At 39.2% G+C, this 17,970-nt stretch overlaps 1 protein-coding gene across 1 annotated transcript in view; it reads left to right on the top strand.

Annotated features, from left to right (window-relative positions):
• The window catches only part of luzp2 (leucine zipper protein 2), a 151,542-nt gene that overhangs the window by 72,231 nt on the left and 61,341 nt on the right, over nucleotides 1-17,970 (top strand). Inside the window, exons 4-5 of the mRNA XM_088297042.1 lie at nucleotides 1,974-2,055; nucleotides 8,643-8,705. Coding sequence (XP_088153168.1) covers nucleotides 1,974-2,055; nucleotides 8,643-8,705 — 145 coding nt within the window. The remainder of the gene's footprint in view (nucleotides 1-1,973; nucleotides 2,056-8,642; nucleotides 8,706-17,970) is intronic.

The raw sequence follows: 17,970 nt of genomic DNA, 5'->3' as shown, positions 1-17,970 counted from the left end.
TCGAAAATTCCGGAAAGTTTTGCGATATATTAGTTAAAAAAAGATTCACACTCTGCAGCACGTTTTATCGTCCAAAATTTTGAACCAGTTCAGTAATCCCTTCCCAACAAAAATCAATTAATTATTTAACAGCAGGGTTGTCTTGTAAATCCATACACAACATAAGACAAGTGCACGATTTGGAATGCGACCATATACAGTATGTGAAACAAGAGACCCATGCTCCTGGGTAGGCAATATATCTTTTTGCAAGCGAGCTGGAAAACTGTTTACCCAAAGTGCTCCACCAGTTAGGATTGTCTGATTAATGCTGTGTGTAATGAGACTGTTAATGATTAGGAGTCATCTGTGGCCTCCTTGCTCTCTGAAATGTCAGACTGATTAAAGTCCAGCCTCTTGCATGCAGTATCTTGATGGCCAATCAATAGCCCATCATCAACGCATAGCAGCATTCACGCGATGATGCTAAGAGCCATAGAGCAGCACCTTGCCTCAGTGTTGCTTACCAAGCACTGAACCGCAATTTTTGTAGTGTTATTATATAAGTCCCACGTGCGCTAAGCGGAATTATTAGCTGGTTCCGTCATGACGGAATACAACATGATTAATCACAAATAACTCATTTTTGACAACTACTCCATACTACAATTCTATGACTCCACAGTGATTGATTACGTGTTGCTTTAAGATTTCATGAAAGGAAAAAAAACAAAACGGTGATGTAGCCTTTTCTAAACCTATTTGGCCTCTTTTGTCATATCCTCACTGCTCTGTACCTCTGCGTCAACCTCACAGTCACTGTGCCCTTTCCTGACTACGTGGGCACTTTTTGATTTTGTTTGTAGAATAGTTTCTAAGCGAGGCACACAGGAGATGAGTAAAAAATGAAATGCCAATGCAGTCGTGGGTGGATGGTCCCTGAAAAGCAAATCATTTTCAAGGATTTTGGCAGTGCCTAAACCAAAACACAAGACCACTGGCATGTGAAAGCGTCGTGCGGCTCTTCTTTCACCACAAACAATGCAAGTGGATTTTCTTTTTTTTTGCCATCAAAGACACTGCTGCTTAACTCCGCCACTGGGTGACTATGCTTTTCATGTAACGGCACAGCTGTTCTTAAAAACAGCATATACATTTTGCTGATTTGATCTTATCGTCACATTTTTAAGTCTCATGTTAAAGTGTGCAGTATTCCTGTGAGCATGAGCATCAAACTGGAAGGAAACACCCAGAACTATATATATATATATATTTCCATTCATTAGCGTTCATGTTAAACATAATGAACATTACATAAATTAAGTCTGAATAGTGTTGCAAATGCTCAGCGGGGGAGTGCATTATGAAACACAATGAATACTTTATACTATGTCATCACCATCTCCGTCTGGACCTCAAGTCAAATGGCCTTTATTCCATTAACATTTGTCAAGGCTCCTTTAATTAAAAAGAACTTTAATATGATTTGGGACTAACAAGCCACATGAGAGATTGGATGTAATAATGCACTTGATTTGGTGGCCATGAGGAAAATAGATGGCTAAACAAAGGTTCTGACATTGCATCAGAGAAATGCAGCAATTTCATGAAAAAATGCACAACCAAGGGCTGACTAATTGAACAAGTTCAGTTCAAGTTGTTCAATATGTCTTCATTCATGAAGTGCAAAACATAAAGTTTGCATTATTTATCCCCAAAATGGAAATGAGACTACAAATGTTGATGTACTAAGAATGACATCACCGCATGCATTTATTATTTATGTTTACCAACTGTAACTGTAATTGTGACTCGCATTCTTGTAAAACGTGTATTTCCTCATGACATGAGAAAATAAAACAATATTCACATGCTATACACAGAAATGTAAGAGTGCATTGCTTTTCTGAGTATCGCCATTCACTGCTTGTCTAAGCCGCTAAGAATATGTGGAAAGTGAGCTAACAGTTTCTCATTTGCTTCCCAATTGACAGAGACGAGATGAAGTCCCTCCAGGCTGCCTTGCAGAAGCAGCTGGATGAGGCAAACGAGAGAGCCGAGAAGCAGCAGGCCACAGTAAGACAGACTTGACCTGACCATCAACATCCGGTCGTTTCGAACCTGTCCTGTCACCTGTCACACAGGCTCCTTGCTGACCCGGGCTTATTAGCCAGGAGCGCTCTCTGTCAGCTCCTTCACTCAACACTTGACACTCTTAGAAAATGGCAAGAGAAAGTGGTCTGTCCCCTTCATTCAATCCCTAACTAAAGATTAATAAGCCCGAGCAAGGGGAGCACAATGGCCCAGTTGTTAGTGCGGTCGCCTATCAGAAACAATATTTGTGTCGACTTGGACATTGTATACACTGGATGCCCTTTGCATACTAATTACGCGTTTGTCTTGGCTGCTCCAGCTTCTGCCGACAGTCCAGTTAGGTTCATATTGAAGAACCTAAATGAGTTGAATAGACTGGGGAAAAAAATAAAATATATATAAGAGATCAGTGGACACCAACCTATCAAGTAGGCGAGATACACAGGTAAAGACAAAACTCTCGCTTACTTTATGCTTTGTTTCTTTTAACGCAGCGTGTGATGGCCGCACCCCATCGCCAACTATGTTTCATTCCGCTCAGCGAGCAATGAAAAGTATTATGCATCACTCTTGGACTAAAGATGGACTATTCCACTCATTTGAAGTGTTTACTACACCTACTTTGTCAAAGAAAATTTCCTGACCAAAGACATCACAACAAACCAAGAATTAACCCTAAACCCATTTTGCTTGCACATTTGCTGAAGAAATTGGTGGTAGGCATGTGAAATGAGGTACCACTAAGGCACTGAAGTGTGTGTACTTCAAATTGCATGCACTTCGGACTTAGGTTGTTGCATTCTATTAATTCACCACTAGTTGCCGCGTGCATTTTACACAGTTTACCTTTAAAAAATGTGGTAAACTGTGAGGTCACAAAGGATTTCTTCCGTGACAAAAACAGTGAATGTAAAAATGAATCAAAAAAGCTTTGGAAATGCCTAGAAAAGATGAGCTATGAAATTAAAGTCAAATCCATACCTAATAATATTAGGCTTTAAAGTAATAATGTCCTAACAATTTATAAATCTGAGGTCGTGGAACATCTAAATTCCCAAAAGAGCTGCTGGACAAAATCATTCAACACACAACGGGATTAAACACCTTAATGATTTCTATACTCAAAAGAAGCCAAATAGTTTTGAACGCTTGTGTTTCCGAAGAGGCCGTTATTAAGATGATTTGTGGACTAAACACCACCAAGGGCATTGGGCCTGACCTCCTACCGGCCAGGTTTCTCAGTGAAACTGGAGAGTTAATCACTCCATTTGTCACCTTTCTGATGAATTTAAGTGTGTGCCCGGAGAGAATTTAAGAAAGCAAGAGTGATTCCTCTATTTTAAAAAAGGCAGTAAAAGTGATGGAAATAATTACAGAAACATATCAATTTGAAGTGCCTTGTTTAAAATATGTTAATGGTCCTAAAAGAACGGATAACCCGTTCTTAAAGTGTTGGAGTAAATGACATTCTTTCAAATTATAGCACTCTGGGATGGGGAGTATCTCATTGAAGCATACTCGGGCCTCTATTTTATCTTTTATATATTAATGGTTGTAAAACTGCTGTCTCTTGTCATCTCTTTTTGTATGCTGACGACTCCATTTAGATAGTTACTCATTCTGGCAAATGGTTGGTAGAGGTCACTCTGAGCTCTCAGTTGCTGAGGTGCGGACAGGCTTTCACTTCACTCAAGACAAAAGCCAGTATTTTTGGCAGCAAGATTTGTTGGCAAAGTCAAGAGGTTCAAAGGTACAAATAGGAGACTGTGTCATTAAACCCACACAGAAAATATATGACCTTGAATGCCTGTTGGATAAGTGGCGAACTGGTGAAGAGATGGCACGAGAAGCAGTGGACCAAAGAACCGAAAGCTGCTTTGTTAAATGAGTCAACCCTTCGCATCCGGGCAAGGTCACTAGTTCAGAGCCACGTTGATTACACCGCCATCACCTGGTATACCGGTCTTTCACAAATTTGAAAGAAGTATAAGCTCATTGGGGCTATCCTAAAAGATCATCCTCACACACATCTTGAGTCGGAGCACTTTAAAAAACTTCACTTGGTTACTAGTAGAGAAATGCATGATTTTCTAGGAAAATGCTGCTCACTTTCAAAATCATTTCCAAAAAGGTTCCCAAGAGCCTGCAACATTTTTATTCGATTTTCCATAAAACTCTTCAGTTCTCCTCACGTCCTGGTTCAACGGAGTGTCTAGTGTAAATTCAAAACCCTAATGAGTAAAAACATTTTTCAAGTTCCTTTACAACTTTTTAAATGTCCCTTAAACCTTACAAACCTACAAAACAATACTTAAACATACACATTTGATTATTCCTTGTTATTGTAATGACGTAAATCACATATTTTTTAATTTTTTAAGCATCGTTGCCATTGAGCTGCTGCTGCCTTAACACTGTTTTTATGCTTAAAAGAAAAATCTATGTTTTTTTTTTAACGTACTTTGTAGGTACATAGCGCTTAATTGTGTTGATTAAATGCTTGAATGGCATTGCTTATACATATTACATTCCTACATTCCATACATTTGATGTTTTACGGTGTGTTGAGGACCATTATGGAAAAAAATCCTTGGGGTTTACTGTGTTTTCATCCTTGGCGATTCCCGACTGAGTGACGGGAAGTATTTTTGTCACAAAATAAAATCAAACAATCAATAAACCAATCAAAGTGATGCCACGCCATTTTGTAGAATTTTATGAGGGTATCGGTATGCAAGCTGATTACGATCATTGAGCATTTGCTGTGTATAATCTACCAAATGTTTTTCCAGCCTGAATAAATTATTAATGAGCATAAATAGATTTATCACTAAGAGGAACACATGTTTGACCAATATTGTCACATTTAGTTGAACAATGGGAGCAGAAATTGCTGTCATCTGATTTGTGCCAAGGCCAAAGGAAAACTTAGCTGTAAACTGCAGTGAAATGGGAAAGATAAAACACTTGTGAGGGTGTCACTACTCTAGTGACAAGCTGTTGCCCTCAGCATACAAAGATGCAATTTTATTTTTAGTGTAACCAATACTGACGTCACCATTGTGTATATTTTAAGCCTTAGATCAACATGTTTTCAATGTACTGTGCGTCCATATGGCTGATGGATTGAAACATTCTCCTGCTGTTAATGCTGGATAAAATAACCATCAAGAACTCACTATTAAGTTTAATGCAAGGCAGAATGCTGTGGGAATTTTCCATTTATACTCATAAAAAAAATATACCTACTTTTTATGCTTGTTCAGGGGGTGATATTGCACACTATGAATTTGCAATAAAAAAAAAATAAGCACCTGCTTGCTACACACTGTAGATGAAGTAGATAAACAATAGTGCAGTTCACAGGTCATAGGATTTCTCAAATTTGAGTGTACAGTCAACTACAACTTGTCCAATTTTATTGAGTTTGATATTTATGTACATGAAAATGTCCGTAATTTCTTGAAAATAACACTTTTTTTCTTTTAAAAGCATACAAATCAGGTACAATATTATACATGGGGTTAGAGAAAGAAAAACTAAAATTGGGAGTATCACGGCAGTTTTATGAAATTATGCCGTGGAAGCCTTGAGAGAATTTAATAATTTAGTATTTAGTTGAAATTAAATTTTGACAAATAAAGTTGCCCAAACCTAACTCCTGCGAATTGTTAAATTTTCAACAATTTACATCGAGTTGCCATTATTGCTAATAGAGTTATTAGCTAATTACGACTGACCATCACAGTAGACATCTAACTCTTACTCCTCAATTGACCGTGATAAATCTAGAAATCATCGTGAATTCCTATACCTGCATCTGTTTGGACATGATCCACGGTCTAAAGATGTACAGCGAGCCAAGAACCCCTGCCAGTAAGAGGATGATCGTTATATTCTGATTTAAGTCATTTTCATTCTTACTTTTGGGGTGACTTCTGAGTCTCACTGATGTACTTGAAGGCAATCAAGTACATGGGTGTCTTTCTGTTCCCACATGGAGCATAATCTAGAATTGAAATCCTTGGGAATTAGGCAATCTCTGTCCAGGCTGTTCTCATTTGTGGTGCAGATGGAGGGTGGCATGAAAGACGCAAACAGAGTAGGGGTGTCGCTTCCAATCTCATAGATTCTCCCACCAATAAATCTGCCCAGCCTACTTTCCTACAAAACAGGTTCACCATTCTCGCCTGGTTGCAAAGTAACTCATGTCTGTAAACTGATTCAGTACATACTGGAAAAAGCATTTAAGCGCTGTTTGATAAAAGTTAGAAAAGAAAAAAATGCAATATTAAGAAGTTTTTAAGTTTCTTATAAGATTTACCATTGTTGGAGCTGTATCATAATTTGCTTTTCATGTTTTGTTTTTGATGGGGCGGAAAGAACATGTAGTTGCATATACCCGAGTATTATACACAAATAATAATTACATGAGCCCCACTATACTGATGATGGTGGTCAATACACACTCCCTTAACTCTGGGGGAAAAAATGGCTGAACGGTTTGCACCTTTTGTCCAAAACTAAAACTTTGTATCACCTGCCAACATTGGAGAAGTAGAATGGCTTCAATTTATTTCGGGAAAAAATGGACTTTACTGTATGTCATGGATTGTGTTTTACACCAATATTTAATTTTACTCATAATTTATAACATACTCAAGGTAGAAATAGTAAGGCTTGCAGTCATAGTTGCCAAACTATACGAAAGTGATGATTGCATTCAATGGGAGCTGAGCAAGGTTCGTTATAAAAGCTGCCCCGCTTTTTATTTTCACTTAACATTTTTCCTTTAATCTTCCTGCTTCTTGTTTGATCGTTAGGCTATTTTTTTATGGTTTCTTATTTATGATAAAGAATAATATACTAAATGTGTACCCTCAAAATATAAAGGTTTCTTGTTCAGTGCAAGCGTGTCAAATCGCGTAATGTATGGGTCTGACTCGCTAATGCTTGTTGAATGCTGCTTTGCAGTTATGTAAGAGCTGACATGGCGGCCAAACACCCCCGGATATTGCCAACTACCAGTCAAAGGAAAGTTGCTTTCCATATTCAAATTGGGAAGAACAGTGATCCAGTCAGAGCAAAGTTTGTTTACATATAAAATGATTATGAGAAATTGTGAAATGACCCTAAACCATTTTTGGATTAAAAAAGTTGCTTGAAAAAGGGCATCCTGGGGATTTCCAAACTAAATTAACTTACAAATCCAATAAACGGATATTTTAAAACAACCCCCAAAAATATGGCATGGGACCTTCAATGGAGACTGCGTAGCAGGAGAGAAAGTTCATTACCACTAAATTGATGTAATGTTTTATTCAGAAATGTTACCATGGATGCTCATTATGACTCATGCGATAATCGAGTGTTCTCATCAGGAGGACAGAGGTTGAACAGCACTTAGTAAGATGCAGTCAGACCTATGAAAAGAACATGTAACTTTAATGCAAAAGCTGGCACACCTGACGGTTTAGTTTCAAATGGTTTTTGGCCCCCCCACATATGCACATGAAAGAAAATACACAACTAAAAAAAAAATATATATCAAAGGGCCAATTAGATGAACAACTCAGAACAGTAAAGGGCACAGTTCTTTCTCAACAAAAAGCCAATATTGCTTGTGGAATTTAATCAGGAAAAGGCAAGAAGAAATTCAGTATTTTTTATGTCTGTAGACCATGTGCTCATTTTCACTTTCAACACGAATGCGTATTAGTAAGTGTTATTAAATCCAGCTGCCTTGCGAGATTAATTGCCGTAATTGTGAAGCGACAAGAGATTTATTAACCACTAATGAAGCAGGATTACTTTTTTATCAATGCAGTAACTGATAAAATAATATAACACAACACAAGAAATGTCAGATTTATTTATTTATTTTCAAGAAACTGACTGTTATTATGTGTTTTTAAACCACTCCCTTTGGCCCTGACAAAGACTGGAAGACTCAAAGATAAACCCTGATGTTATCTTGCCATACTCTGGGATGTGACTCAGCCGGCATGGCTTAGTTTACAGTTCCCTAAGGTGCCTTCCTGGTATGAGGTCACCAACACCATGATTATTTCCCTCTTTGTCACGTGGTCTATCTTGATGACCTCTTTCAAGGACTCTCAAAGCGTTAAAACCGCATGTAAAATATGGCTTCAACTCTCTCTCTCTCTCCACAAATATAACAACTGATTTGCTTTCTCTTATCTATAAATATTGTTTCGAATACATGCAAACTAACATTGGTATATCCGGCAGGAGTGTCACCAGAAATCTCTCAGTGGCATGGCCAGTGTGACACAACACCTCAGTGATGGGTGCCCATACTCATGAACACACATTATTCACATTCTTGTTACCACTTCTGGAACCTGGAAGTCATTATTTATCATACCATCCACAGTCAGGGTTCCATGAAATAAAATGCAGTCTACTACTCCTTGGCCACCCCTGGCCGCAGAATTTGGTAACATAACCACATGTATTAAAAGTTCTTTGATTCCTAGTCAATTCTGACTGATATGAGGCAGTCAAAGAACATTTATATTGACTGCGGAATTTTCGTCTGTCTTCAGGTTAAACTGATTAAAGCAGAGATGGAAAAGAAAAGCAAAATCATCAAGGATTTACAGCAAGAGGTGAGTCATCTCAGGAATCATTCAAGGACTTTGAATTCTTATTTCCATTCATATTATTCATCCATTTGTGCCTGTCTGAAATATGCTGTTTATGTACAGGAACTGCAAATAGGTTATAATCAACCTTTCTTTTCCATAAAGACTTTACATTCCATCTAAAATACAACAAATGCCTTCTGACAATCCCAGTAGACTTGATGAGCGTTCGCAGTCATCGTTAATATTTTAATGCGCTTTGTAAAGACTTAAGCGTTCTACATCTTAAGCTTGCATTGATTTATATCATTTTGGAGAGCACCTCTTTTAAGAAGATGTATGCGTACAGAACCAACAATGGTTCTGCTTTATGTTGCAGTCCATGCCATCACATAGAGATTAGGTAACAAGCTACAATGTGTGTGTGGGGGTGTGTCTGCGTGTGTGTTTGTTAAAGATGAAGATGTGCAGCCCAAATCAAGAAACATGAATGAAATATAAAGATTTTGTGTCAATCCTTGCACTGTCCAACAGTGTAGCCTCAATGAAATGCCAGTTGTTAGAGATAAAGCTTGTTTAAAAAGTCAATTTGACATCACTTATAAAATCGAGACTGGCTATTTGTCAGTCGTATGGCACGTTAGGTAACATTTCAATGATTTTGAGGGAAAAAAAATGAAATAATGATCTTAAATTCAGGCAGCACAGTACTCTCAACAGCACAAAAGTTCCATTTCTATAATGTCGTCTAAACAGCACAATCTGAAGTCTGTGCACTTATTGCAGATCTTAAGTTGGCCCTTCTGCCTTACCTGCCCCTACTATTTTGACTTCCAGCAAGCAGACAGTGATCTTCTGGTCTGCTCCTGCTTCTGCACACAACCTGCAGTGCATGTCTCTCCTTTTAAGAGAATTCAAAAGAAGTCATTTTTGCAGGGATTCAACTATGCCAATGGCTTTAATAACACTGCTGCCACTGCATCAGAAAAAAAGGAAAAAAATAACTAACCAAATGAAAATAAAATAAAATACAGTGTGGGTGTGGTTGTGTGTTTGTCAAGCGATCAACAATTTTAAACTAATTAATCACACAGGTTTCCATGATTAATTAAGTTGAATCACATTTTTAATTAATCACATTTTTATAAAGCCTGTAACAAATATTACCGACAGCAAAATTTGGGAATTAATGTAAAATCTTAAATTTTAAAGTATTCATGAATTCAGTCTGCTCTAGTAGGTGATGATGAAAAAATAACTCGCCACCAACTATAAATGAATAATCTCCAAGCATAATCCGCAATGCAGACACTATATGAGGTGTCTCCGAAAAGTTCCAAGACTTTTGTCAAAAAAGTTATTGTTCAAACCCAAACTACAAAATTAGTTTTTGCCTGTGACCTCAACACTCTGTATTCCACATCCATTTATATACATACCCTCTGTGTCAGACTGTCAAGCAAAAAGCTTGGTGATTGTTGATGAAACCAGACTTGCTAGGGGGAGATATCACTGGTATTGAGTCACGGATCTTTGTGTACCATTCGGAGGTCAAACGCTAGCGGCTGCAGTAAAAGAGTCTGACATCAACAAGGCCAAAGAAAACAAGACACTTGAAGTCCAAAGTCAGAGTCATGTTGATTGCATTCTGTCCTGTGAGAAACATCGTCTACTAGATTTACTTGCCACGGGACAAAAGACCGGCAAGTAACCAGAGCTTCTAAGGCTTTTGATTTTTTTTTTGTGCAAAACAAGAGGCAAGAGTTGTAGCAGGACAAATCGTAGCTGCTTAACCATGACAACAGACTTGTTCACATACCCTCAATATCGAACAGGTCCTGGCTGTGAAGAACATTATCGTGCTATAAAAAACCTATACTGACACGACCTGGCTTGTTTCCCAAGCTTGAGGGTATCATCAATGGGACTCATTTTGAAGCCATGGAGGACATCAAGATGCCTGTGATGACGGAGATGCATGTATATATATATATATATATATATATATATATATATATATATATATATATATATATATATATATATATATATATATATATATATATATATGTGTGTGTATTTGATTTTATTTTTTTCTAAAGGCTTTCATGACTGAATTTCTTCCTGTGGAGGCGGAACCACCACTAAATCTTTTCAAATTGGTTACGCTTAAACTACAATAGGCTACTACACAATCAAAAAGTGGGTGTCCAGGATCAATGGTGCAGAAAAAGAGCTTGCTCGGAGTGACCACTGTGATGCAATGGAAGACCATCTTTTAGTGGTTATTTGGGGGAATATTCCTCGCGTTGAGGCACTTATCAGAGGAGATCAATGATGACATAGCTGAATTTCTGAGAATAAGCCATGGAAAGTACCGCAAAAACCAGGAGGGAGCTTGGCTATGCGAAAGTTTGTGCCAAGTGGGTTCCTAAGGTACACACAAATCTGCAAAAGGATTCCCTTTGTGAAGGTTGTTTCAAGCGTTCTGAGTGTCACAAAGTGAGGACTGGGGGTGAGACATGGGTTCATCACGCTGAGCTTGAGTCCCAAATAGAATATTTGGAAAAAAGCAAGAATAAAGACAGGTTTTATATATTTTTTTAACTTTTTAAAATGTATCTTGAAACAAGTATTTACATACAATAAACATTCATAAACAAACAAAGACAACATCCAACTGTTGATAGGTAGGTTTAATTAAATTGGGCTCATTACTTTTGACTGACCCTCACATTTCAACAATACAAGTGGCGGCCAGTAACCTGGACCTTCAGCAGGGATTTAAGTGATTAAATTTACCTCGAAATACCACTCCCATCATTATGCATTGTTACAAAATGATATGCAAAATATCAATTTGGCTCTGCTTGGCATTCAAAAGAGAGCTCATACATGCTGCTCCAGAAGTGACCCCCTCCAAAAATTATGGTTTGAAACAAGTCTCTCCCTTAACAATGTCAAGTTTTTCTTGAAATTTCCGCCCTGAAAATTTGGATTTTGAATAACATCTAACACCTGAGGATATTTTTCATCCTCCACCAGCCACTGTGGGTGTTGTCATGTGAACATTTCTATATTTAGCTCTGATCAACCCATTAGAGGTGGGAAAAATTACAATATCACACGAAGCCTGCTAACATGCGGATGGGCGCCCATTTTAGAGATGGAGGACTAAGGTTTTTTTTTTTTTTTTTTATTAGAACAACAGACTAAGCAAATCAAAATTTGGTTTTCATTCATCACTGTAATTGTCCCTAACCGTATCAAGTATGTTTTTTTGTGGGTTTTTTTGGCTGGTGCACGGCTCGTGAAATGCAAGGACTGAATGGCTTTAAAACGACGAGGACAGGGGACAGTCATTTGAATGATTTATGAATAAAGACAGAGGGCGCTGACGGAAGGGTCCCCAGGTCGTAGACTGGGGATGTACCGGCAAAATAGGGTTAAGTGCCCATCGCTGCTGAATTTTGATTTGACCAAAAAAATAACTTACTCACGTAACATACTCACTCCTGGAAGCTGTGCAGCCAAGGCACCCATTTTGAAATTAAGCTAATAAAAAAATGAATTAATACAATTCCATATGGGTTAAGGATTTGAATATGCAATTTGAACTGTCAGCATTGAAGTGTGAACAATACAAGCACATGGATACATCTTATAAAAATATTCTCTTCACTCTGTCAGTAGCAATGAAAGAAAGACCTGCAGTATCTCTCCTTCACATATGTGGGGAAAAGGAGTCGGTCACTGAGTAACCAATCGAGTGTGTTTATGGTCTTGCGCATTGCGTTGGAGTTTGTTTGAGTTCCTTTGTTACAATGCCCCTTCCCCCTACGTTGAGTCCAGGACATTACAAAATCAATTGCCACTCTTTTGTTTTGATTTCGCTGGTGGTTGAGCCCGTTGTTAATTTGATTTTGACAGTGACACAACAAATTTCTGTCATTTCGGCTATTCATATAGCTATGTGTCATCTGCATCACCATGATAGCCAACATTGTTGATTTGAAGCAATTTCCCCACGGGTAACAAAACGAAAGGGGTCCAATTACTGACCCTTGCGGGGCCCCACATCTTGGCCATTCGATCTGTTTCCAAACTTCCTATTGTCATAAAATAACTCTTATCCTACAAGTAGGACTCGCACCATTTTAGGACTGTTCCATTTAATCCTCCCCGAATTTCCCACCTGCTCAACGGTATATTATGATCAAGTGGATCAAACATTGAACTGAGATCCAAAAGATTAGCACTAACACCTTCGCAGCATCAATGTTTTTATTTCATTTAGTACTTTAATGAGAGACGTTTTTGTACAGTGATGAAATTGCAAAACTAAATGAAATTCAGTCCATTTGAGATTAAAAAAAAAAAAGAAAAATAATGAGTTGATTTAAAACCATTCTCGGTTAAGGAGGGAGAGTTTGAGATGGGTCTATTATTTGATAACAAGGAAGCATCCAATCTTTTTCCTTTTCCTTTTTTAGAACATGAGCTTCCTCAGAAGAACTGTGTTCTTTGCCTTTTTTGTAATGGACCTGTACACAGGTTGTTTTCAGTCATTTTGATGAGATGAAATCCAGATCGCCTATCCCTCCGTCGTTTCCGTTGATGTACGGCAGTGTTGAGGAGATGTACTGAATCCACAAACTTTTGCATGTTGCTCAGGGCTGCCCTACCTTAAACGCAGAACACACACTTAGCATAGGGCCTAATTTCTCTATGGGGGGGGGGGGGGGGACACATTTTTGCATATGCAAAATTGGCACGTTAAAGTGAGACGCGGAACCCTTGGTGGCTGGAGCACCAAATTGGCTCAGACTGAAAAATCAGAGGGATGTACTGGCCCGCACTTGCAAAGCAAAGAATAAGGCTCTGAGGAGTCCCCAAATTCATTCAGTGTCTTCCGAAAACTGATGCATTGCAGTGACAGTATTGCAGAGGAATACATGATGTTTGCAGTATACTCAGTGAAGAAGAACAGTGTAAGAAACATTACCTTCAGGGATCCTGTAATTTATGACCACCGTGTCTGACAAACTGACGAATTGTGTCCTGTCAGTGAGGCAGTTCATAAGGCCAGGCTGCAGAGTGCTAAAAGCACTGGCGGAATTGAAGAACTTGATCCTTACAGTGCATCCAGGCTTCTCCTTAAATTGGTGAGAGAGGCGCGAAGGCAAACTGTGGCGCCTCCAATAATGACGTCAACGGGGGATATACGTGATTAAGAAATAGCTTCTTCTGTCTTCTTTGGGATTGATGTTACTGACCTGTGGCTGTTGAAGTCTTTAGGATCCTATGTCTTGGGCAGGGCACCACGGACGAGGTCTTCCGCTGCTCTGAATCGCTCCAAACCATGAGGGTCAAGTTAAGGACCTGCTCTATTATCTTGCACAGCTCGTCTGCATAAGACTTGATGAGCCTGGAGCTGATGCTGTCTGGACTTGCTGCCTTATTTGCTTTGATCTTGCGCTCTTGGTTCGCAGCATCACAACATGAATACACAAATTGAACTCAATTAAGGTTCCACACTATTACTATAACAAACTGTACGTTCTGGCACACACGATGCCTACATTTCTTAATTGTGAACACAAACAAATTTGAAGAGTGATCGTGACATTTTTAATAATACAAAAAAAAAAAAAAAACGCTCCGTCTCTGGCCTTCTTGTGTGGAGTTTGCATGTTTTCTCCGGGTACTCCGGTTTCGTCCCACATTCCAAAAACATGCACAGCAGGTTGATTGGACACTCTAAATTGCCCCTAGGTGTGAGTGTGAGCGTGGATGGTTGTTCGTCTATGTGTGCCCTGCGATGGGCTGGAAACCAGTTCAGGGTATAACCCGTCTACTGCCCGAAGATAGCTGGGATAGGCTCCAGCACCCCCCCGCGAACCTTGTGAGGAGAAGCGGTACAGAAGAGGGATGGATGGATGAACAAAAAAAAAAACTGCTGGATTTCTACTCGTAATGTATACTTTGCCTTGAATATGTTTTCCATGATATGTAATGTTGGTCAATACGTTTAAAGCAACACTATGTTGCAAATACTGTAGTTTTGAATGTTGCATTTTCAATGAACACCAGTTGATGGGTGTTCACATACGTAATTACCTACATTGAATTCACTCTCAAGTGCTTTACTCATTATAAAGTGATCAAATCAATGATTTACACAAAGGGCTGCTGTGCATGGGGGTTGTATTGCACACTAGAACTGTTTAAGTGGATAAATGTCCAATAAAAAGGGCCATGATTTGCCTCTGTAATGGACAATTAGGTGTTCCTTTACTCTTAAGCAACATGGATATAGACCAAATAAAAGTGCTTGACACCAAATGAAGTTATCTTAGTTAGTGGCAAGCACTTGCAGTATATGTAACGCAATTTTTTTTTCTCCTGCCGAAGTTAATCTCCAGCTTCTTGAGTAACTTTTTTTCAATAATAAATCAATCAATTAGCACTAATATTGGAAAAACAAATTGTTGGGGGCAATGGGGCGCTGTAGTCAGCAGTTTATTCTTAATCGATAATTGAGCAGTCAATCAAGACACAAAATTATAGTATTATGAGATAAAAGAAATAAATGCACTTGGCTTGGAATATCGACTGTGGATGCAGTAACGAGTTGAGATCGAATGCGTTGGTGATTTATCAGGAATCAAAAAACATCGTGCATTTAACACACTTTTGGCTTGCAGTGTTACCCACAGGACTCTTGAGGAACCTAAAATAACAAATTACATTTTGGTATCAACTCAAAAACCGGCTTTCACTCTACTGGAACCATGGAAATGGAGCAGTTACTGCTGAGAGGATCACTGTACTTTTCTCAGACATTTTGTGTTGGAATATATATCTTTTCCATTACGTGTCACTAATGTTTAGGATCAGCAAGCCACTGTGCTTGCACTACACTGGCAGATGTCTGAACCAGTTCCTCCATCATCATATGATGGCCTAATTGCTGACATTTGCTTTTTTTTGTGCCCCAGATCGGCATCACTTAGTAAATGCCCTTTCAAGGTTTCTGGGCCAATGTAATCACATACAGAAAGCATCGTTTGTGCTCAGCAGAACATCTCTGACATCTGTGACGACCTGACATTTAAACTGGCTACATGCACAGAATCTATTAGGGTGCCACTTTCCAAAATGTATTGCATTCAGAAACTCACACAGTAACCATGTTTAACTACAGGAGTAAAACCTTCAAAGTCTGCCACAATCCGTTGAGTTATGCCAGATGCATTCCAATTTGTTCAAATTTACCCCCAACTGGATATCAGTTCAATTTCAAGTGTGAATGGTTGTCTGTCTATATACAGTGCATATACAATGTCCCCTGTGAATGACTGCCAACAAGTTCAGGAAGTAGGCATCGTCCGAATGTCAGTTGGCATAGGCTCCAGCAGCCCACGACCCTGAACAGGAAAAGTGGTTTTGAAAAAGAATGGCTGGCTATTCATATGCAAATGATCAAACTGCTACATAACTGCAGGGAGGCTTAATTAAAATGTTCAGCCACAAACGGGCAAATAGAATAACTAAATAAAGTGTAAAGTGCCCGGGGAAGGTGCTCCTATTCGGCGTAACTGTCACGCACGCCGGCCGGAGGTCTGGTACGGTCCGAACCGCGCGAAACGTCGCCCCCGATCGTGCCCGGGGGAACGTGCTCTTCTTCGTCCACTCTCCTCTTCGCCTACGCTCTTCTTCGGCGCACGCCGGCCGTCTAACCGCTCCAGCGCCCCGTCGTGCCGCTCGGCGAAACTACAATGCCCCCGCGGAGCGGAGCGAATGGAGAACCCCGATCGTGCCCGGGCAAAAAAGTTTTTAATTTTTTAATATTTTTTTTAGACCCGCGAAGCACTGAACCCACGAAAGGTGAACCGCGAAGTAGCGGGGTTTCACTGTATATATTTTTTGATCAGGAAAAAGTGCTTTTATTAGCTTGTATTTCTTTTTTCTCATTCGGTTTTGGAGGAATAAACACCTCAAAACACCATTTACCGCAAGCATTATAGTCACGCCACTCTGCCTCTTCCCATGCTGGAAGTGAACGAAGGAACCGGTCACATTTTGTCCACTTAAAATCATTGTACTTACATCGTTAATAAGTTCCAAAAATGCTGATCAATCCGGACCAAAATGTATGAGGACTTCTCGACTTAGGCCAACATCCACCTCTGCAAATATCACAACGATTAGCCTCTCCATGACTGACTTATAAGAGAATGAGGAAATGAGCAGCTTACATGCCGTTTCTCTGCTGCCAGATTTGCTTTCTTTGATAAGTCCCCAAGATATGAACACAATGCGTTCCAAAAGGCTTTTCATGAACTGAATTGTTCACAGGTCATTAGATATTAAATTTCCACCGGTAAGCGTTAGCTTGACTTAGTTTATTTTGTAAGTCCTCCTCCAGAGGGTAAGCCCCAGCACTGCCTATCACAAAATGAGGCGCTCTTAAACAGCCACACGCGATTGAAGGGCTAACCTGCTTGCTGGAGCTCCGGTGCTCCAAAGTTTTCAAAATCCATCCATCTCGCCATCCGTTTTCTGCACAAATATCCTCTCTAGGGTTGCGTGCAGGAGTGTTGGATTTTTCAACTTGTACAACTTGGAAATTTTGCCAGGCCGAACTCTTGAGTTTAATAAAAATAAAACAATAATTAGATATTGAACATTTTTTTTTTAAATGATCAACACAATATTATTGATCTTATAGAGGTGATAGTGTTTTCTACTCATCGGAGCTCACATTTAATATGAATAAATCCAGAATATAATGCCAATAACTTTCACATTTTCACAAGCTGAAGTGGACAACATTTTTGGGTTCATCTTGTTTTTCAACCCATGACTGCACTTGTGTCAAAGTTTGTCGCTCTCCGTTCAGGGACAGGCTTGGATCACAAAGTGCAAGCGAGAAAACCAACAAAAGCGAGCACCGAGGGCTTGTGTGTGTCGCGCTACGCCACAAAAAGTCGCGGTGCGCTAGAGGCTAATATTGACAAGTGCTGGTACTCCATACTTAAAATACGAGTTCAGCCCAATCAAGTGTCCCTTTAATTCCATTCTGAACACAATATTGAGCATGGCCATTGTGCAAACATCTGATTTCATGAAAATATGCTGAGCCAAAGCTGAAAGGAGCATCTTTTAAGATAATCACATTCACCCATCACAGCATTCGTCTTCAAATGTGGCTTGTCAATTTGCGCATGAATGTCGATTGTGTCACAATGTGAGGTAGCTTTGTGGCTGCAATTTAATCTGAAAA

The sequence above is a fragment of the Idiotropiscis lumnitzeri genome, chromosome 5, assembly GCF_059441095.1.
Source record: "Idiotropiscis lumnitzeri isolate Australia: NSW breed Sydney's pygmy pipehorse chromosome 5, RoL_Ilum_1.0, whole genome shotgun sequence".
NCBI lineage: Eukaryota > Metazoa > Chordata > Actinopteri > Syngnathiformes > Syngnathidae > Idiotropiscis > Idiotropiscis lumnitzeri.
The sequence above is the reverse complement of the archived record's forward strand: the minus strand, read 5'-3'. Positions and strand labels throughout refer to the sequence as shown.